A 23577-nucleotide genomic window follows, 5' to 3' on the forward strand; every position below is an offset into this window, starting at 1 on the left:
CATACACCTTTAATCCCAGCACTCAGGAGGCAGAGGCAGGAGGATCTCTGTGAGTTCAAGGCCAGCCTGGTCTACAAGAGCTAGTTCCGGGACAGGCACCAAAGCTACAGAGAAACCCTGTCTCGAAAAACCAAATAATAATAATAATGATAATAATAATTTTATGACTAGGTGTCACCTAGTCATAACAAGAAGAACTGTAACAAAGGGTTGCGGCATCAGAAAGGTTGAGAATCATGGTCTACATAAACATATTAGCTACTCTTATTGATAGACAAATCCCAAACTGAAAGCAATCCAAATGCTCACCTCTACTCAACTCTTCACGGAATGTGACATAGCAATAAAAAGAAATAAACTACAAATACACATAACATGTATGGATTCTCAAAATGACTCAATACACAAAGCTCTAGACATGGCAAGCTAATCTGTATTAACACAAAGCATATCAGTGACTGCATGGGGACAGAGTAAAAGGAGCAGCAGGCTGGAAGAAGTCTGGGAAACCCAGGTGTGATGGAAATGTCTATATCTTAATTGTTAGGATGGGATTAGAGCGCATACATAAATCAAAAAATTGTATATTTAAATGCACTCTGAAGTAAATTAAAAACTGATATTTAAGGGTATCATAATCAAAGAAAAAGAACAACCCACTTGTTAGAGAAAATTATATATGATAAAAATAAATGATTCATACCAAAAATATAGAGAACTCAAATTAGAAAGAGAAATGAAGTGCAATTTTCAAGAGGGAAAATATAGGTATATGTCGCATATGTATATATCCATAGGAACACAGAGCACATATATAGCACCATGTCCCCACAAGCAGAACCTGCTAGTTATGAGTTTTCCCAGAATGGTCAAGACCTTAATGGTGTAGGAGGTCCTTCTGTCTTTGTGTTGTTTTCATTGGTTAATAAAGAAACTGCTTTGGGCCTGTTGATAAGGCAGAACTTAGGTAGGCAGGGAAGACCGAACTAAATGCTGGGAGAAAGAAGGGCAGAGTTGGAGAGACACCATGGATCCACAGGACACAGACACTGGGAATTTTACCTGGTAAGCCACTGCCACATGGCGATATACAGATTAATAGAAATGGGTTAAATTAAGATGTAAGAATTAGCCAATAAGAAACTAGAGCTAATGGGCCAAGCAGTGATTTAATTAATACAGTTTCTTTGTGGTTATTTCGAGGCTAAGCTAGCCAGGTGGCCGAGACGAACAGGCAGCTCGTTAAGCTCCTTAACCTTCATCCAACGATGCCAGAGTGCAGGACAGTGTTCACATTCAGAGTGGGCTACGTACAACACAGACAAGGAGTCAATTCTCTAAAGAAACTCTGACCATGTACACAGGGAGACACGTACAAACATATTTATTACACGGCCACAGTTTTAGCAAGAAACCACAAACAACTTAAAGGCCTAGGGAAGACAGACATATTACTATATGCTGCAATAATTTAGTTTCTTACTATAACAAATACACAATATAGTTTTATATAGTTTGTGAATGCATTATATATAGACAGAATTGTAACTAAGATATAAAACCATAGAATGGACCGATAAATCCCAAAGAACATCATTCCCTTGTCCTAGCTATTATTTATGTCAACTTGTCAGAAACTAAAGTCATCTGAGAGGAGGGAACCTCAACTGAGAAAATCTCCTATAAGATCAGGCTGTAGGCAAGCCTGCAGAGCATTTTCTTAATTAATTTGTGATTGACGGGGGAGAGTTCAGCACATTGTGGGTGGGACCACCCGTAGGCTGCTGGCCCTGGGTTCTATAAGTCTGTAAGCACTACCCTCCATAGCCTCAGCATTAGCTCGACTTCATGCCCCCCCCCCCCCCGTTTGAGTTCCTGCACTGACTTTGGAAGTGTAAAGAAAAATCCTTTCCTCCCAATCTGCTTTTGGCTGTGGTGTTTCGTCACAGCAACGGCAACCCTAGGACAGCCCCTCGAGGAAAGAGAGAGAAACACTTCAGCTCTGTAGTATTTTGTTCTTAAGTTCGATGTCACTGTCTTCGTGAGGGTTACTTGGAGTACGAGCTCTAAGAGGTCTAAAAGTCCAGAGTTAAATATAGGGGGAAATGCTAAGAGACCAGAGAGACGAAGGAGCAAACCATAGCTACCTACCTACTCAATTTCCCAGATGCAAAGAGAGGGAGCTCCTGTCTCCTCCTGCCTTATCACTTTCTCTCCTGGAGGCCTAGAGGTCTGTACAATCAGGAAGCGATATGGCTAGGCGGTGATCACTAATTGAAAAAAAAAATGCCTGGGGCTGGAGAGATGGCTCTGTGGTTAAGAATGCTGACTGCTCTTCCAGAGGACCCAGGTTCAATTCCTACCGCCCACATGGCAGTTAACAGCTGTCTGTAACTCCAAGATCTGAAACCCTCAGATAGACATACATGCAAGCAAAACACCAATGCAAATAAAATAAAAATAAATAAATTATAAAAAAAAGAAAGATGCCTTGGGGCTGGAGAGATGGCTCAGTGGTTAAGAGCACCGCCTGCTCTTCCAAAGGTTCTGAGTTCAATTCCCGGCAACCACATGGTGGCTCACAACCATCCGTAATGAGATCTGGTGCCCTCTTCTGGCCGGCAGGCAGAGTACTGAGACTACCGTATACATAATAAATAAATAAATCTTTAAAAAAAAAAAAAAAAAGATGCCTTACAGGCTTGCCTACAGTCAGATTTTATAGAGGCATTTTCTCAGTAGAGGCTCCCTCCTGTCTAATGACTCATGCCTGTGTCAAGATGACATAAGACTAGCCAGCACAGCCACAGTGTTCTCTATGCTACTGTCTATGTGGTTTGTCCAAAATGTTTCATAATAAAGAATCTGGATGCATTTGGATAGTAATCTATAGATTTGGATGTAACATTTGCATACAAAGTCTTTGTCTATGGGTTCCACTTAATATTATCATTCTCTGCCAAAGCATGTGGGGTTAATTACTTACTGTCCTGATCATCTGGATTGCTTCCTTCATACTCAGCCCCCTGGATAAACTGTAAGATGTTCTGCTTCAAGAAGCGCTGGGCTAGGTCCAATACATTTTCTCCATTATCGTTGAAGGCTTTTAAAGCTTGTGTTCCACGGGTCATTCGACTCAGTAGGAATTTAAAACAATGAAGGTGGCCTTCCATGGCAGCTAAGTGAACTGTAGAAAGGACAAAACAGGTAGCGTTAGACCCAAAATCATAATACGATACCTCAAAAAGCTGGGTGTCAGGGCACCTGGTTCTAACACAAGAACTCCTAATGGGAGAGGCAAAAGGATTGCTAATTTCCAGGCCATCTTGGGCTGTGTAGTGAGTTCCAGGCCAGCCTGTGAGTGCATAGAGAGACAATGTCTAAAAATATTTTGGAAATAACTTTAGTCAGTGGTAATTTTGCACAGAAATTGAGACGCAGAGGCAGGTGGATCTCTGTGAGCTGGAGGCCAGTCTGGTCTGCTACTTAAATAGTAACACAGTTGAAAGCACAAACCCCGGGGATATAGCCCAGTGACCAGGCACTTGCTTAACTTAAGGGCCTCTTCTGGATCCCACACGAATACTGAAGAAGAAAAGGAGAGAGAGGCAAAAGAGAAAAAGGAGCCAGTTTTTCTACTGTTGGGTTGGCTCTAGAAAAGAAATCCTGATGGGTGTATAAAACAGGCATGACAGTAAAGAGTATCAGTTGATCACTATTTTAACTTCGTGAGGAAGCAACAGTTTAAGTTTCTTAAATATATTAAACATTTTATCACTGAAAGACTAGAATGTTCACTTTAGCTCAATACCTGGCAGGTTCCCGTTGTAGTCCACATCTTCTGTGCCACACCCCCATTTGACCAGAAGCTGCAGGCAGCCCAGGCGCCCGTGAAAAGCTGCGTAATGCACAGGTCTCCACGCTCTCTTGTCAGGCACACTGGGATCCTATAGGTGAAGTTCGCAAGAGCTCAATTTCTTGTCATTTTGTAAGAAAAGCAGTAAGTCTAGAAGCTTGATTCTGCAACTGGAAATTAGAAGCTATTCTTAAAATTAAACAGCAAACATTCAATCTAACAAAACCTTGGCTGCACCCACTGACCTGAACACAGAAGCAATGAAGGTTTCAATGAACTGTGATAAAACAGCGTTTTAAAAAGAAAACTACAATCGCATGAAGCAATGCTATTTTTAATATTTATTTATTGGTTTTTTCAAGACAGGGTTTCTCTGTAGCTTTGGTGCCTGTCCTGGAACTAGCTCTTGTAGACCAGACTGGCCTCGAACTCCCAAAGATTCTCGTGCCTCTGCCTCCCGAGTGCTGGGATTAAAGGCGTGCACCACCACCACCTAGCTGAAGCAATGCTTTCAAAGAAACTAAAGGAACTGTCTCACAGTCCCACTCTACGAATCAAAAGGACAGGGATGGCTTTAAATGATGTCTCATCACTGCCCACATAAGGAATTAACCGAAAGACAAAGTGTTTCATGTTTCTATTTCCTAGAAAACATTCTTACTATAATATCTTCCTTATTGACAGTGTGTTTCTTCCCTCAGCCCTCTCTTTGGAGGGATGTTGAAACATTGTAGCCCAGCTGGCCTCAGGCTTGTTCTTGTCTCAGCATCTCAAAGGCTGAGATTACAGGCAGGAGCTATCATACTCAGTAGAAGCTCTGCTCTTTACAAAGTTATTCAACCAGTGAGCACTATCAAAAATAAACATTATGGAACTGGAGGTTTGGCAAACACAGAGAGGACCTTGCTATGGGACAATGGTCTTGTACCCTGCAAAGACTTGTCAGTTGTATTGGTTTAATAAGATGCTGATTGGTCAGTAGCCAAGCAGGAAGTATAGGCGGGGAGATGTCTGTGAGAATCTGAGGTCTCTGGCCTCTGCCGGCTCCTGTAGTCATATGCACATACACATAGTTTAAAAATATTTTTTAAAAATGATAACCAAAGCCGGACGGTGGTGGCGCACGCCTTTAATCCCAGCACTTGGGAGGCAGAGGCAGGTGAATCTCTGTGAGTTCGAGACCAGCCTGGTCTACAAGAGCTAGTTCCAGGACAGGCTCCAAAGCCACAGAGAAACCCTGTCTCGAAAAACAAAAACAAAAAAAAAAAAAATGATAACCAGAGGATAAATAAATTAAAACCTGGAAAAATCAATCACTTCCTAAACTGATGTACAAAATAAAAAGGGTTTTTAAAGCATTTTATAGATACACACAAATTCATAAAGACATAGTTACCTGGTGAAGATTTGTTTAAGAGCTTCAGAGTCTTCCCAGTTAAGCTCTGAACCAGCAGCCAAACACAAACCCTCTGAAACAGTTTGTATTACTGTTCATTTGGGAGATAAGTCTCAATTACTGCATCCATGTTTAAAAATGGGAAAGCTAAAGGAAAAAAATACTTCCCCAAGTCATAGTAAGGATTTTAAGAGTCAGGATGAAATTCTAGTCCATCTACATGATCACACACTACCAATAGGTAAGAGGAATCCCTCACCACTCCACTTCGCAGCATTATTTGTAAAGTAAAAGAGTGCCCGTGAGTGGCGGCGAGGTGCACAGGGGTGCATCCACGGTCATCCTGAGCGGCCAGGTTGGCTCCATTGATTATAAGAGCCTAGAAAGAGAAATGTAAATAAGCGTGCATAAGTACAGTTAAGCGTTGAATTCCAATACAGAGTAAAGGCAAACAATTAGTTACCCTATGACAAAACTACTATGTATGACCTACAGGCAAAATATGATACATTCCTTAGGTAGCCCTAAATGGGGCTGAGGTCTTCTTTAACATTGCCTGTGAGACCTTAATTGCCTAGCTCTAAATTCCTGGTCAATCTTCTAAGACGGTTTCGTCCAATGTGCAACTGAGCCAATGTCCATATAGGTTATGGGCTATAGGATTTCTTCCTACATAACAGACAGAGAATTAATTTCACAAAAATATCAGTCCCATTCAAAACCCGTGATATGCTTTCTGGATATCAACAAACAGATTTCAAAGTTCACAGAGAGGCAAAAGAACCAGAATAACCAAGACGATATCAGAAGAGAAGAACAAAGTTGGAGGGCAGACACTATCCAACTTCAAGACTCACTTCAGAAAGCAAGACAAACTGGCATTGACCAAAGAATAAACAGACATTGCAATGAAACTGAGGAGAGCATGTGGAAATAGATCCACATAAACACAATCACCACTAACAAAGGAGAAAAGGCAGTACAATGAAGATTTGTCTTTTCAATATACAGGTGCTCAAACAACGGATGATTCACATGTAAAAATACTGAACTAAGCACAAACCTTACAAACATTGAAAAAACATTAACTAGGCCAGGTATGGTGGTACACACCTCTAATCCCAGCATTAACTAGGCCAGGTATGGTGGTACACACCTCTAATCCCAGCATTTGGGAAGCAGAAGTAGAGGAACTCTGTGAGTTTGATGCAAGCCTAGTTTACACAGTGAGTTCCAGGACAGCCAGGGCTCTATAGAGAGACCCTGTCTCAAAAGAGAGAGAGAGAGAGAAGAGAGGGGGGGGGGACCAAATCACACATAGGAAATACAAAACTATAAAACCCCTAGACGAAAAATCTAGATAACTAGGGGCTGCAGAATAGGCTACGGTGTTTTAGATACAATACCAAATGTACAAACTGTGAAAGAAAGAGCTGATAAACTAGGCTTCACTGAAATTAAACACCACTACTCTAAAGAGATACTAGAAAGAGAATAAAAAAGATAGTTCACACAAAGAGAAAATATTTGTTAAAGACATACTTGATAAGGGACTATTACCCAATATACAAAACAAATTCCCTAAACAATGAGAAAAAAAATCAATGTTAACATTGGTCAGAGCTGTAGCTGTAACTCAGTGGTAAGTTTCTTAACCTGCAACAGACCCTGAGACCAATGTCCTCTACTACCAAAGAGTGCTCAGAGCAACACTGACCAGAGAAGATAACCATATGAAAAGCCACTCTGTAGCAAAGGCCACCAGAAAAACGCAAATTTAAATAACAGTAAAATGCTACTATCTACCTATTAGAATGGTCAAAACCCAGAACACTAACAACACAAAAGCCGACAAAGATGAGGAACCAGAGTACTTCAGAAGACAGGAGGGCAGAGCCTCCTATGAGGCTAAAGCGTATCTTACTGTAATGCAACAATCATACGCTCCTTGGTATTAGGTAAACACCTAACAAAAGTGAAAACTTCCGTCCTATGAAAATCTAACTGAACGTTTACCAGCTTCACTCGCATCGCCGGGACTGAAAACAGTAGAGCCCTTGAGTGGGTAAGACTAACAAGCAGACAAGAAGGTAGTGAGCGCCAAAGGAAAGTAGTGATCGGGAATCAAGGGACCAGGCCTCATGGGGGCTCGAAGAGATCGGGGAGCCTTAGCGGGCTGACCTAGGTCCTCTGCATACACATCATGGCTGAATCAGAGCTCTGTGTTCTTACGGGACTCCTAGCAGTGGGAGTAGAGCGTAGTCTGGAGAAGACAGGAGTCGCGGGAGAGACGGGTGGGGAGGAGGGGAACTGCAGTCAGGATGTAATACATGAGAGAAGAATGAAAAAGTTAGTGATATTCAGGTATGCTAGGGTCTATAATCCTAGAACTTGGGAGGCTGAGGCAGGAGGATCACAAGTTTAAGACATTATCACTAAAATAAGCAAACAAGTCAAGCACTGTGTGGTTATACACCTGCTCAAACGCAGTCTGTACAACACCAGACATGAACCCCAGTACAATCCGTGGGTGTCAGATGATTATGCTGTACCACCGGAGAGTCACTGGTGGGAAAACAATCTAACAATGTGAAATCTGTGTACCTTCTGCTCAATGTTGCTGAACCTACAACAGTTCCACAAGTTAAAGTCTGTTTTTACAAATAAACTTGTACCTTTTTCTTTCTTGGCACTGAGGACTGGACCCAGATGGAACCTTGGCCATGCTACCCCTGCTCTGTGTCATGCAGCTACACCCCCACTCCCTCCTAGTCAATGTTTTTAATTGTTATTTCTCACTCAGCATTGGCCAGTCTTCATCAGTACCTTAGCAAAGGATTACTCAGTCATAATACCTATCTAGGGCTTTAAAAAGAATAATCTTCATGACCTTGTCTAATCTAACCAGTTAATAACAGTCATAAATGATATGCTGAGTACTTACTGTGTTTTAAGGATCACAACAGCAATAAAAAAACTTATCAACCTAGGGAATCGGGACATTTGTGGGGACAGGTAATCATCTACACAAAGAAGACCTTGATGAGGAGCAAGCACACAGCATAGTACCAAAATATGTAGCATAAAAACTCTAAGAAGGAAGAGACCACTGTGGGACAGAGAAGAGAATCAAGGCGCGAGGAGCAGCTTGAGCTAATGCGTGTCGGAGGAACACATGGGCAAAGCTTCACTTGACCCAACCTCCCCAAAAGTTACTACTGTATTTTCTCTTCCCTTTTATTGCCTACTTTCTCAAGGTAGCACCCATCACTTTGAGAGTTAAGATTTGAAAAGACCTATATTAGCCCAATGCAGACATCTGCACCACAGCCTGAACTACAAAGAAGACACTCTGGGCACGACTGTGACCCCACTCAAGACAACCCAACTACTTCAGAGACTAAACAGTCTCCAGCCACATATTCATGTGGTTAGCTGGTATCTGTCATTCCTTCTTTACAGCATATAACCGCATATGTTGGATCAGATAGAATAATGGCAAGACTCCAACAGAATTGTGTTAAAATAACCGAACTCAATTAATTAAAAAGAAAAAACAGTAACCAAAATTATTACCTGCATACAGGCATCCTGGCCCCGGATTGCAGCTATGTGAGCCGGGGTCCATCCTCTTGGAGTTCCCTGTGTGGTATCAGCGCCATGCCAGAGTAGCCAGTGAAGGCACTAAGAGGATAATAGCATTAATGGGTAGTGCAGTAGACACTTTCAGTGTTTTTATAATTTCTAAATTTAGTCTGTTATCGTGAGACTCCCACTGTAGCATGAAAAATTACAGGCATTTCTTGCTGTGAGTGAAATAAATGCTAGCCCAATAAATATACCACTTGGCGAATATTGTACATGCCAAGCAAAACCAATCTGTGAGCCGAGTTTCCTCAAGAGCTGCCGGTCTGTTGTTGCTATTATCTTTTCTGTTCTTCTCTTCTAGAGCTAGAAATGGCTCAGCAGTTAAGAGAACTTGCTGCTCTTCCTAGAGACAGGAGTTCAGTTCCCACCACCAATGTCAGGTAGCTCACAACCTCTGTTACCCCCAGGAGAATCCAACATTCTCTTCTGGCCTCAGACAGCAACTGCATTCACATGCATTTGCACACACGTGCACATACACACACATCTAATTAAAATAAATCTTTTTTTAAGAGTTGTGATCCTGCGATGTTCTCCAAGACAGCCTTGAACTCCTGGATTCTAATGATTCCCTGCCTCGTTCTTCTGAGTAGCTGGGAGGACATGCTAACTCCTACCCTATGCCTAACTTCTACCACAAATATTTAAATGGATCCAGAAACTTCTGTATGGAAACAAACACTGTTACTATGATAGTATCTCTAAAATACAGTTAATAGGGACTTTTAAAAAGGAAGGGCAGCCAGTGAAATGAAACCTGAGCATTTTTAAACTAACCAAAATCTCACTTTCCTACTGCACCTGGAGGTCTGTGCTGCATCTGGTGTTTAATCTTTAAAGACTGATCTTTGCCCCTTTATGTCTAAGAAACGTCTTTCTTCTTAACAGAATTGACTGCCCATGACTCGTTTCTACACCACTCATGACCTGTAATTTGCTAAAAGACTTATTATCATTTAGGTATTATTTGTCTACCACCAAAATTAATGACCAACAAAATGTCATCTTTTACATGTTTATTTAGATAAGTGTGGGTGTTTTGGTCACCACTCTCTTTGTTGTTTTTTTTATTCTATTTATTATTTTGTCTGCATGGTTCTCACATGCCCCCATACTGAAGTCAAAGGACAAGCTAGCTCTTTCCTTCCACCGCGTGGGCTCCAGGGCTCCAACTCAGGCTGCCACGTTTGTAAATAGGCACCTTGACTTGCTGAGCCCTCTTGCTGGCCCATTTCTTTGAAGAAGCTCAACCTCACTGAGCTTCACAAGTCATTCATTCACTCAGCAAATATCTGTAGAGAAACCCCTGTGTGTTAGCACTGTTAGCACCTCGAAATTAGAGCCCCCCCCCACTCACACGGTGCTTCAGCATCTCTGGATAAACATGTAATGAAACTGCTGTAGCACAGGAAGAACGCATGTTTTACATTATCACAAAGAACCCAAATGTCTGCTGGAGTGTCTATTTTATTTTACCTTCTCCCCAGCAATGCATGAGTGTCTCTGGTTCTCCGCATTCTTAGCCAAGGTACTGTCATCTGGAGACTTTCTTACTGTCTCATTCATAACTATTATGTACCGGTAGCTTCTCACTGTGATTTTGATTGGGTTTCTCTAGTGGCTAATGATGCTGAACCTTTCACAAGGCTCAATTCCTATCCATTCGCACATTCTCTCTGAGAAAATGGCTATTAACATTTGCCCATTAGCAGAGAGATTTATAACTGGACCTACAGACAGTGAAAGAGCTAAGTGAGCATACAACCTTGAAACATGAGAAACTCCAGCTGCCCCTGAACAGATCCCAAGAATAAGATCTGTAGAAGATATTCACTTAGCATTGTTTGTACAAACTAAAAATTGAAACCAACTAAGAATTACGGAAAGTGAATAAATTCTATTACTCTAAGAGTGAGCCATTACCATAAGACTGAAACAAATGGGCAAGAATACATGTATGAAAGCACATGATCAAACTCAAAAGCGAATTGTTGGAGCAAAATGGAGGGATGATACCCACAGAATGTGGTATCTATATAGCAGTCAAAGCAAATGCATACTGATGTACAATAATTCCCTAAAACATTAATGAGCTTAATAAATGCCAAACCTGTACAATATTTAACTTTCTGTAGAAGAATGATCCTAAGCGTTCTGCGGGACTTTAATTTTTATGCAAAACATGAGCATGGTGTCATTGTCACACTCTACAGGTTAGCTTCTCTGCTTGTCTTTAGAACCTAGTCACCACATTGTAAAGAAGCAAAAACTAGCCCCAGCAGAGAGAAGTCAGCCAAACATCTACTAGGAAATAAGGTACTCAGTCTACATTTAGCGTGGACCACTAGCCATCTGAGTGAATGAGACCTCAGGGGAGTCTAGCCTCGGCACACTAGCTCAGTACTGGAGACTGAACCCAGGGTCTCACGAACACGAGGCAGGGACTCTACCATTGAGCTACGTCCCCTGTGCAGTCTTCAAGTCTTCTAACAAAAACCCCAGACGTCACGGAGCAAAGACAAGCTGCCGCTGCCACTCAGCGTCTTAGTTCGCTCATGAGCATTAAAAATGGCTACTTTACAACACTACAGTTTGGAATAATTTGTTAGGAAGCCCTCCTAAAAAGCACTCAAGTAACAGATGGAACTGAAAACAAGATTATTTTGAGTGTCAAGCATGAAGTATTATCCCTATCTACTAAACTTATAAAACTATCATTGTCAATTATTTTACTTTAAAAGTAGTTAGAGTTTCTTACCTCCAGACTCCCAGAATGTGCTGCCCAGTGTAGAGGGGTGAACTGATGGAGAGCGTCTGCTTCGTTAAGGTTGGCACCACGTTGCACTATGTCTGAAAGCTGCTTAACATCCCCAGCCCGCACCGCATCGTGTATGCTACCAAAATGCACCTTCTTCCTGGAACCTACGGGAAAATCACGTTTCTTCACAAATCTTACAGAACTGCAAAAAAAAAGACTACAGCATTGAACCAAAAGAAAGCATATCACTTAAGCTTCTGAATAATTTACTACAAAATTTAGATTAATCTAAACTAGAGTAAAGAAAAACCAAATCATACAAACAGCCATGTTCACAGAAAAATGTTTATATGCATGTGTTGGAGCTAGATAAGACAGACAGCTTTGTGACTTGGGAAAGATCATAGCCAATATAACCATGTAACCTTGAAACATGAGAAATCCCAGTTGCCCTGGTATATATCTCAAGAATAAGACCTATATGAAACATTTACTAAGCACCGTTTGTATAAACTAAAAATTGAAACCAACTAAGTATATCTTAATCAGACTTTAGGTGCTAGTTCTGAGATATACAGCATTACCACTAACCCACCATTCTTCCAACAAAGGAGTTGGCTATATCAAAAATTAAATACAGTCACGATGGTGAGTACCTTTAATCCCAACACTTGGGAGACAGAGGCAGGCATATCTCTATAAATCTGAGGTCAGTTTGGTCTATAAAGTGAGCTCCAAACCAGCTAACGCTATATAGTAAGACTCTGTCTGGAAGGGAGGGAGGGAAGGAGGGAGGGAGGGAGGGAAGGAGAGAGGAAGGGAGGGAAGAATTAGCCTTTCTTGGTCCTAACAGACAACTAAAATGTCAGGAAAAACTGGCATTCTAAATCTAGAGAAACGAGCATATACAGAGAAATAGAATTGAGTTCAGCTTACATTTGAAAGATAATTCTGACGACTTGCCCAGGCTCAGCATCATAGTTAGGTTTCCCATTACTGTGATGAAATACCATAAGCAAAAGCAACTTGGGAAGGAAAGGACTTATTTCAGTTTACATGTCCCAGTCACAACCCACCATGAAGGGAAGTCCCTCTCCAACAACAACAAAAAGCCAAGTTACAAAGAACCAGCACCAGAACAGGGACACAAAAGAACCAAAGATGAGTTGGAGAAGAGAGAGTACATGATCCTGGCTATGGGCACCAAGGAATGCAACTAAGGCTGAGAAGCCTGGGCAGGACAGCATCTTGGAGGAAATTCCGAGAGTTGTCCTTTCCTATATGTGTGTATCAGTATGTCTTTATGCTGTGAGAGCAGTTACACGGTTCTTGCAATAGGTAGTGAGACACACAGTTATGGCTGAGCCAGCAGGATTGAGAGTGTCTGTGGGAGAAATGCTAGGGCTGCAGCCTTTGTCTTTGTGCTATGGGGCAGCAAGCCTGCTTGATGAGGGATGTGGAGATGCTCTAAAAAACAGCCAAAGGTTTAGAGGGAATTTTGCAATTTTTGAGATTAGCACACAAGCACAAGGGTCAAGATTGCCAGCAGCAGCAGCAGAGGTTGCCTGGCCTCTGTGGGGTGGTGGCCAAGCAGGGACTTGTTTGTGTAAAGGAGTGATTGCCACAAGAAAGGGGGATGTAGCTAGCACCCTCCATGTTAGGCTCTGATTTGGCATGTAAAGAAAATAAACAAGAGGATGCGATAGAGGTATTGGCTTGCCTCTTCAGGTTTGGGAGCCGGAAGGAAAAGAGTACAAGTTAGATCTGTGCTCAAAGGCCCTTTGTGGGCTCCATGAACTTGGAACCCATGGGAAGATTCCAAGAGTGAGGAAAAGATGGTAAAAGCAATAAAGATAATGCACGGGTTCCATCTCTAATAAAATAAAAGGGGAAATCTATAGTCTAGCACAAAGATAAGGGCTTCAATAATGGCCTAGTGCAAGAAACTATGGTAATCGGGGAATTATTCTGTGCCTAAGCCACTGGAATTGGGGAAAACTCTTAAACAAGCAATGAAAGAGCCTGTTGCAGCCTGAACTGTGAGGCTGTGGGACATGGGAGTGAAAGCATCAGTCTGACCGCTGTGGAGGCAGAAAAACTGAAGACTATAACTCCCTATCCCTCCTAAGGGAAAAACTGCATAGCCTGAGGCAGTACGAGGGAAATCACCCCTAACAGTCTGGCTTATCAGAGCCATTAGGAACATTTGGCTATCTCCAGCTGAAGTCCCCAGAAATGTCCAGACAGGCACTACTGAGAAAAGTAGGAATAAGAGAAGCCACGCATGGACCTCAATTCTAGGCCAGACAGAACTATGTTTATTCTAGTGGAATGTAGTGGCTTTGCTGGGCCCCATGGTGGGACAGAATCTCTCTGAAGGAGAGGCTTTGGCACCTGGCAATCTAGACCACTGTCTAGGAGGAGGTGAGAACAGTGAGCAGGCAGGGTCCTGTCTGAATCACCCAAAGCAGATGTGTCAAGCCAGAGTTCCTAGGGAAAATACTGATAACAAGTCAAGTTGCTATACTTGTGAGTCTTTGAAGGGCCTTACAGCAGTGGTTCTCAACCTATGGGTCGCAACCCCTTTAAAGGTCTAATGCCCCTTTCACGGGGATCACCTAAGACCATTGGAAAACACAGACATTTACATTTCAATTACACTTATGAAGTAGAAACAAATATAATTTTATGGTTGTGGGTCACTACGACATGAGGACCTGTATTAAAGGGGCACAACATTAAAACAGTTGAGAACCACTGCCTTAAACAAAGCCTGACTAGCAGTCCCCAAAGTGTTACAAACAAAAGACAGGGAAGTACAGAAGGTCCCCACAATACCTCTTATGAAAAAGGTGTCTCAGAGGGTGAGCAACCCAAGCCACTCCTCTGACGGAGAGGCCAAGGTTACCTACAAGTGAGGACCAGAGGCTTCACGTGGAGCTATGGATCTATAGGTCCCCCAGTAAAGTTCATATTACTTGGGGGATTTGGTGGGTACTAGAGTTCAGTTTACCTTAATTCATGGCAATCCCCAAAAACATAAGGGAGATTTGGGCAACAGTGGACAGATATGGCAATAAGACAGTACAGAGAAAAGAGATTGAGCTAGTTCTTGGCGGGGAGTTATTCCTCCCATGAGTATACGGCGTGTATTTCTCCACTGCAAGAGAACATTCTGGGGGTGGATGCATTGCTGGGTATAACACTCTGGGGGATTATTGCCTAAGAGTCCACACAGTGAAGACCAGTCACGTGTAGTCAGGCCAGACAACAACATGGAAATTTGCCCACTCTTGACGGTGGCGGAGGCCAGACACCCAGGGGGACGGCCCAGGGGCCACGATGAAGTTACAAAACTCATTAGAGAATTAGAGAGGGTAGAGCCCAATTGGCCTGTGAAGAAGCCAGCTTGCTCCTTGAGAATGACTGAGAATTATAGAGTCATGTGAGGTAGCTCTCCCTATCCACGCTGTTGTGCTCAACGTTGTTCAACTGAGTACTAGCACAAGTGATGGGGTCTTTCCGTGCTGTATTGGACATTGTTTATGTTTGACTTGTGAATTTCTGGGATCACATGACCCCTGAGAACAGAGATGACAGACTTTCAGAGCGCTTCACCAAGGTTATCTTTGGTATGAGGCAGAGGTTGCCTTGCCCTGCCTGTGCCCTGGAAAGGTTTTGTTATACAGACATAGTGCTAACTCTGCACGTTTTACAGAAAGCCACTGGAGAGACAACCAGGTACAATGGTACTTCCACCCACCTTACCATCCTGCTGGGGCTGAGTGAATTTAAAGGAAAAGTGGGTTGTTAGAATAACAGCTGCAGAGTTTAAGTCCAAAAGGTGTACCCTACATGGGTGAGAAAGGGCATTCCCAGAAGCAATAAAATTATTAAATAAAAACTCCAGTGCTCGGGGTGGGGAACCTACTAGGGAGTTGTTGTCCAGGGAAGCCCCTGAGGCTCCATAAACCATAGGCTATTGCTATTGCCTGTTTGCCAGAACTAGACGAGAAGACCCCGTTGCTGAAGGCACTGCATGTGCATGCTTTGACTGTCAGATGCAGAGAAACGAAGCTTGGGCTGAACTGAAAACTCCCACCCTGATGCTGGCTTTTGGAGGGCCAGAGGCGGCCAGGCAGGCTGCTGACAGAGACCTGCTACCCACCTTCCTGCTTGGCTAGGAATCCTGGATGTTAAAATACTGATACCCAAGGCAGGGTGCACCTGCATATGAAATAGCGGCTCGGCTATCATGGGCAAAACCAACAGCCTTCCAGCTGGATTTAAGGCCCATTCCCCAAGAGGGAATTCATGTCTGGTACTGCAAGCCAGGACAAAACCTGTGGCTTAGCAGGTCATGTCCAAAAGGAGAAGCAACTTCTTTGGTTTTTCTAGATGGATGTGATGTGCCTGTCAAATTGTCCTCTAAACATGTTTGTGCCCGTAGATCGTTGTGGTTGTCAGCCTCACCTCATAACCGCTGGAAAAGCTCCTGAACAGGCAACTGTTACTCTGGCAGAGTAGCCTTTTTTTTAATCAGAGGTAGATATCTAACAGTCACCCTCCCAAGGTTCAGGGATCACTGGGAGAGGGTATGGAAAGAATGTAAGAAGTGGAGGACGGAGTGAGAGATTGAAAGATTCCATCCTGCAGGAAGCTCCTTAAGCAGGAAGGTATACAACTCACAATAGTTTTAATTTTTTTATATCATTTTAGGAAGTCCCTAAAACTGACCAGACTCACTGGGCTTCTCCCTGTTAGAGCAAACAAAGTTGAGAGTCCCTCTCAGACCGAAGGGAGCTGAGCCGCAAAGAAGATTCTCAGACAATCTGAGCTGCAAAAAGACTCTAAGAGGAAAAACCTGCAAAGCCTCTGGGACCAGCAGCCTAGAAGAGGTTCAGACCAGAGTCTCTGGGAAGCTGTACTCTCTAACCTACTGAGCTGCCTACAGGCTGTGCAGGGCTCTCCAAGTTTTCCAGCTTTTCTAAACAGTCACCTGTGCTGGGTGGGGGGTTGGTGATGCAACTGTCTCTGAGTCCTTTCTGCTCCTGTAACTTCTCACCCATATTCCTGTACGTAACCCCAGTAAAACACACTGGTTCACGAGGCTGGAGTTTGGTGTTATCCAGCACTTGGGTCTGTTGTGGGAGCCCTGTCTGGGGTGAGTAGACATGTGTTGTGTATCCCCAGGAAAAGCTTTACCACACAACACCCATCCTCGCAAAAAGGAGGAGGGAAAAGGCCATAAAGGAAGTTCCAACAGAATGAAAAATAGAAAACGAGGTAGGTCTAATTTGTCATCTCCACAGTATCATATGCCGCGGAAGAGAACTTACAAAAATCCATAATATTTCAGAAATGATGTTTGATCTGAGTAAGATGTCCGTCAGACATGTGAGATAGATACAAGGAAAGCTCAAATAAGGGAATAGAGGCAATCGGTGAAAATAAAGGGGAATGGATGCATGAACATGTCAGCAAGGGCTGAGGCTGATGTGCCTCAAGTAGGAAAAGTGTTGTGGCCAAGACAAGGGATGCCAACAAGAGACTCACATGAGTCTGCAGCCTCCCTAGAGGACTTGGAGGGGCCTGAATTGGCCACACCAGGCATGGTACGGTCCTTCGCCCTCGGACTTGGGCTCTGGGGAGGAGTGGAGCCCAGGCCCCTGCTGCTGCGTCGGTCTTCACTTGCTCCCACGCATGGGTCACTGCTGCTGCAGCAACTGGATTCCTCGTCGCTGGCGCGGGGCCCCCGATCCTCCCTTCTCTGCCAAGAGCCCCTGAAGCGGGAATCTTCTTCGCTTTCTCTCTCCCAGAAGCCACTGAGGCGACGGCTGGCGTCTTCGCGGATGCTCACCCTGGAGGAGTCACTGGCCTCATAGCCCAGGTCATCACTTACGCCTCCCCAAGAACTACTGGAGCAGTGGCTGACATCGACGCTTGCTCCTTCGCTCGAACCGCTGCAGCCGTCACTGCCCCGGTCCCCCGAGTCGCTGGTTCGGGACCCTCGGGACCCTCGGGCTTCGGGGACGCCGCCCCAGGCGTCTTCGCTGACAGCTCCCCTCGAGTCGCCTCTCACGGCCAGCCATGCGCTGCTCGGCCGGGGGCCATCGTGTCCCCGGGCTCTCTCCTGAGACACACTGCGGGGCTGGCCTAGGTCTTCACCGACTCTTCTCGAGTCCCTGCGGGAAAAGCCGCCGTCCTCGCCGACTCGGAACGAGGAGGTCCTGGAGCGGCGGTCACCTTCTTCGAGGCTTCCTTCTCTGGTGTGGAGGCGACAGGCTGCCTGCTCTTCCACCACCCTCTCCCCGGAGCCGTGCGGGACGCGGGTCGCACACGCGCGGCGGGCGGCGCGGAGGCAGCTGTCTTCGGTCTCCGGGAGCAGCGGGGGGCTGTGGCGGCGGCCGCCGTCCGCGGGAACGCTCGGCTCGGAGTCGTTGGCCAGCGTCTCAGTTCCTGCAGCCCGGAGGGAGCGCTGGCGGAGCCGTCGCCTTGGAAACAAGTACACTTCCGGCGTGCGGTCACTTCCGTATCCTTTATGCCGGCGTCACTTCCTGCTTCCTTCCTTCCTTTCACCTTTTTTTCCTAGGCTTCGCCTGCGGGAAGCCGCGGGACGCAGGTACCGAGTCTATTTTGGTGGATTTTTGTGTTTCTGGTTTGGTTAGGTTTGCTCGGTCTCCCAAGAGCCCTTCGGGACCTGGCTCTGGAACCCTCTGTCGTGGATCTCGCCCCCACGTGGAGGTCTCAGGACTGCGGTTCGCGTGGCCGACCTGGGTGCCGCGCCTGCGGGGCCTCCTCGTCCTTGGCAAGCCGGCTGTACTACTTCAGTGTTGGTTTGCAGGAAAACTCATTTTTACCCTCTGGCTTCGCAAAGAGAGAAACGGGGGCGATAGCAGGGGCAGCCCCGGCCATTATTGAGTGCGTGCTTGGTGTCGGGTTCTTTGATGTTCGCTTGTTAGGTGGCTTCACCCAGTTTACAGGTCGACAATCAAGATGCCAGTAGTTTCCTCAAGCCAAACAGCGGGTAAGTTCTAAAAACAGCAGTGGTGGCTCGAAAGACGACTCCGGCCCTTCTACTTTAAATGCAGCGTTTCTTTCACTGTGACATTATGTTGAACTGAACCAAACCTTTCCAACAACGTTGCTCAACGTGTACTCCACTTCAGCTTTAGGAATGTCAGCGAGTTTTGTGCTAGCCGCTGAGACTATACAAACTGTAAGCTTCGCCCAACTTGCTTGCACTTCTCAGTTCGATTTTTGTGTGCGCATGCGTTCTCCCGTCAAGAGTAATGAGTTGGGGCCCTCTAAGCAAACTTTTCCATTTCTCTGTCTCTGAATATGTTGTTTGCCCTCCAGAAACTATTCTGCCCTCTCCATGGTTATGTTCCCTGAACGTTTGGAAAATTCCTGACCATGTACCTTCTCTCTTGAGGTAAATTGATTTTCTTTGACATAGCTTTTTAAATAGTAATAACTGACATTTCTCGAGTTTTTATGACCAGTCTAACTTGGTATTCATAGTTCCGTTACTAAACCCTGGCCGTTTTTGTCATTCTACTTATTTTAAGAAGCATCAAAGTTAATTACTTGAGGATACACAGTAAGGAGTAAGTACCAGCATTAGGATTCCTTCCACATCCTTGGTTTGTTTATTTTTGGACATTCCTCTCAAAACGTGATTTCTTGAAGCCTTTCTTAGACGATACCACACATTGTAATCAACACAGCATTTGGTTATCATCCCCTCCCCGAGGCGATGAACCCTTCTGGAAGGTAAGTGGTCTATCTGCAACAGTACCTAGGACATTTGCCTCAAGAGAAGGGCTGCGCGGTCGCTAGTGTGTGGGTGAGGGGTTGATCTGATAGTGGGGTGAGTGAACTGATGGCTGCGAACACACTTTCACTGTTGGAAGGGGATATGGAATTATTCGTACCAGTCTAATTTTTTTTCTTTTTCCTTTTAGAACAGGGGCAGTTGCAACCTTTTGTGGGACAGGTATTTACTGAGAAACCAGCACCTGTGAGAACTGATTTGCAAATGATTTTAACCCTAACCTGTATTGTGTTTATTTCTTACAGATGAAGAAACAGGTCACATATGATCAGGATGGCATTAGTAGGAGCTGGGGATTTGGAACCTACTATCACTAACTAACAAAGTGCTTTTAGCTACTTCAAATAGCAAAAGCTGAATTTCTGGGCTATGCTGTATAGAATAGATAAACCTACACAAATCTGACACCGCAAATCTGAGAAAGAGAAGACGAAAAAACTGTTTTGGAAACAAGGGGAGCACGTTATAGATATAGAGGTCTTTTTTTAAAAAAAAATCAAAAAAAATGATTATTTGACATAACATATACTAATAATTTGGCAAATTGACTTGGATAATTTAGGAAAATACAAATATCCAAAACTTGAGTCAAGAACTATATAATCATAAAAGAATATCTCAAAAGTAATCTATCCTTGGCAGATAGGAAGCTAACATAACCATAATTCAGAATTTAAATATAAATTACAGTGACTATGTAAAGTCTTCTAAATACATTGCTCAGATAGATAACTGTAGTCACTCTAACACTTTACAATTAAAGAACATTTATAAGACAGTATACAGAGACAAGAAGGTTCAAAAAGTAAAAAGTGAAAAAGGTTCCATGTAAAAAGTCCTTGATGACCTGTGTTGGAGCCCTGCAAACCCACAGAATGGTGGGAGAGAACTGATTACTGCAAGTTGTCCTCTGCCTCTGCACACTTGCTATGGCACGTACACACGCATTCACACATGATGTAAACACACACTCAATGCTTGGTTTTTTTAATTAAAGGGATAGAAAATACAAAAAATAGCAGACGTGGTCTACAGGCATTAATTCATGTTATGATGCAATGGAGAACAAAGAGCAAGTGCATGTAATCTCACTTCGTTTTAAAAAATTAATCATAAGGGAATTTTAAGTTTGGAAAGAATCTATAACAAGTGATTAATTATAGACCACAAAAAGGTGGCATGGAAGGGAACATCTTTATACTTGTTATTCAAATCTTTAGGATAAAAAATAAGCAAATAAAAACACACACTACATATAAAGTGGAAGATAGTTTTAAAGGTAATGGTTCATAATTAAGCTAAGGAAAGTTTTGGCAGTCATTGGTGACAGCAGTTTTAATAAAACCATCAAGATACAAGATCGGATTGCATAGGATTTTAAGGTAAGTTGACAGTAAAAATCAGTTTCTCAATTGAAGCAAGGCAAATTCCTACTAGAATGGACATAGGAACATTCCAGAGAATATAAGCTATTTTCAGATAGGAAGCTATAGTTCTAGTTAATGACTATTAGGTGTCCACACCTGGCTTGTTTTTAATTGGTTTCTTTTTAAAACTTTGGGATTTTTGTGTGTCACAGTGTGCATGGTGAGGTGATGAGACACGCGAATCTCCCACAAATCAGCTCTGGGCATTATTCCAGAGCGGGGCCAGCTTAGGGCAATTTGGTGTCGACAGCTATCTCTATACCTTTGTCCTTGTGCACGCCATAAACTTGTTTATTTTAAAATTAAGGAAGTTTCACTATTTTGCCCAAACTCTCTGGGCTCAGGTGGTTTTTTTGTCTTGGTCTCCCAAGTAGCTAGGACCATGCCATTGCGCCCTGTTCTGCCTATGCACTCCCCTTAGACTCACCTCTCCCTAATGCCTTCTACCATGTCCTTGCCTTGGACATACCATGGATAATTTTGGGCTCTTGGTTTACTCTCTGTTTGCTGAATAACATTCTACCTCTAGGAACTGACCCTGTTTTGAATTAGAGACCTGATACCATCATCCGAACTGAGACCACTATTTTTTTCTCAATTTCACATTGTTTCTGTGAATGGAGTAGAGAATCATACATGCTGCGGTGCTCGTGTGGGAGTCCTTCTATAACATGGGTTTTTAGTATTTAAACCTAGCTCATAAGACTTGGTTGGCAGTCAGCACCTTTACCTACTGATGATCTCGCTGGTCCACAAATTGAAGCTATTCTTGACAATAGTCTGCTAATTTTCTATTCCTCTCCCTGCCCATTTTCTCTTTTTGTAGCTCAAACACAGGGCCTTACACATATAAAAATGTTGTGCCACTGTGTAGTCTCAGCCCCTATCCGATATTGAGTTTATGTAGTTTAGACTGGCCTTTAACTTTTGAACTTCCCAACTCTGTCTTAGAAGAACTGGAATTATACCACACCTGGTCAGCTTATCTCTTTGCAGGCATACTTAGAAGTTTCCTTAGAATTTCCTCAATAATTTTTACTAGCCTCTTTTTTGATACACCTATAATGCCAGCTACTCAATGAGAAATTACGTAGAATATAATTCTCTTTGAGCCATTCACTATGGGTGTGTGTGTGTATGAATAGTGAATGGCTTAAAGGATTTAGTGATTGTAGTTTCCAGAGCAAACTTCAAAATTTTTACATAGGAAAAATAACATTGTAAAATCAACCTGAAACCTCACTTTAGATCAACTATTTTTCTGTGGTCTCAAAAATTTCAACTTTTTAAGGATCTTATGTGAGTGCCTCCATTATGTGTGTACCACATATCTGCCTGTTGTCTGCAGAGGCCAGAAGAATCACATCCCCAAGAACTGGATTACAGAAGTTGTCATCCACTCATTGAGGGTGCTGGGATATAAACCCAGGTTCTCTGCAGGAACACCAAGTGCTCTTAAAGGCCAAACCATCTCTAGCCCCCAGAACTTTTAATTCAGAAAGTCTTCTGAAGCTTTAGGGGTTTTTTTGTGGTTGTTTTGCAGAGTAGTTGATACTTTTTCCTCCAAAGCTGAGAGTAGACATTTTCTATCTTTGGGAGCTGAAGTCTTAATTCTGGTCATTCCTAAGAGTCAACTTGGAGGTTTTTTTCTTTTTGGTTTTTCGAGACAGGGTTTCTCTGTGGTTTTGGAACCTGTCCTGGAACTAGCTCTTGTAGACCAGGCTGGTCTCGAACTCACAGAGATCCGCCTGCCTCTGCCTCCCGAGTGCTGGGATTAAAGGCGTGCGCCACCACCCGGCGGAGGTTTTTATTAGATGGCTTTGAATAAGACCCACTGTGTCACGTTTGGCCTCTTACAAAGAGAGTAAAAACTGACAGTTCAAAATGTGAATACCATTCGTCATCCCAGAAAAAAACCTAGATCTCAGCAGTAATGTCTCTGACGACTCATTGGCTTTGTTTTAAACCCATTTGTCTGCTCAGTTTGATTCCAGTGTCAGCCCTCTAATATTACACCTGTCCATACTACCAGTTGCACCTAGCCTAAGTACCCATATTAGCTATATGTCTACATACTAGTTGTGTCTCACTGTGTGGTCCCTACTGGCCTTGAAGTTGTTTTGTAGACCAGGCTGACCTTGCATTCATAGAGATCCTCCAGGCACCTCCAAGTGCTGGGATGAAGGGTGTACATGATGTCTGGCTCATGTACTGTCTTAATCATACTATATTTTTGTAATTTAACTTACCAGCATTTTTCCATTTTGGTAATTCTTTATCATCTTCCTACCAACTAGTATTTTCTTATCTAATTATTTGGTAGCTATCAGTGACCTTACAAGAAAAAAAAAATGTGCAGCAGGAAATAAGGCCTTCATTATTGGACAGTACAATTCTTTCATGGCAAAATTCATGTATAGCATCATTTGTGCTGTCCTATAATGCATTTATATTTTGCTGTTAACTGGAGATTTGAGGGTTTGTGCCCTTTTTTGTTGTTCTTTAAATGTATATGGGTGTTTTGTCTGCTTGCATGAAAATGTACCATGTGTGCCTTTTTAGTCTCTCAAAAAAAAAAAAACTGGTTTAGCCATGTATAACATTCTTAAAAAAAGAAATAGGGGCTGGACAGAGTGTGCAAAAGTTTAAGAGCAC

General features: G+C 43.3%; 1 protein-coding gene across 1 annotated transcript in view; it reads right to left on the reverse strand.

Moving 5' to 3' along the window:
- The window catches only part of Ankrd42 (ankyrin repeat domain 42), a 36684-nt gene extending 18559 nt beyond the window's left edge, over window positions 1-18125 (reverse strand). The window contains exons 1-6 of the mRNA XM_057756172.1: window positions 17215-18125; window positions 11659-11822; window positions 8829-8936; window positions 5512-5631; window positions 3812-3947; window positions 2987-3187 (exon numbers count right to left, since the gene is read on the reverse strand). Coding sequence (XP_057612155.1) covers window positions 2987-3187; window positions 3812-3947; window positions 5512-5631; window positions 8829-8936; window positions 11659-11822; window positions 17215-17272 — 787 coding nt within the window. The 5' untranslated portion in view covers window positions 17273-18125. The remainder of the gene's footprint in view (window positions 1-2986; window positions 3188-3811; window positions 3948-5511; window positions 5632-8828; window positions 8937-11658; window positions 11823-17214) is intronic.
- Window positions 18126-23577: the final 5452 nt, after the last annotated feature.

Source organism: Chionomys nivalis, chromosome 23 (genome assembly GCF_950005125.1).
Source record: "Chionomys nivalis chromosome 23, mChiNiv1.1, whole genome shotgun sequence".
Lineage (NCBI taxonomy): Eukaryota > Metazoa > Chordata > Mammalia > Rodentia > Cricetidae > Chionomys > Chionomys nivalis.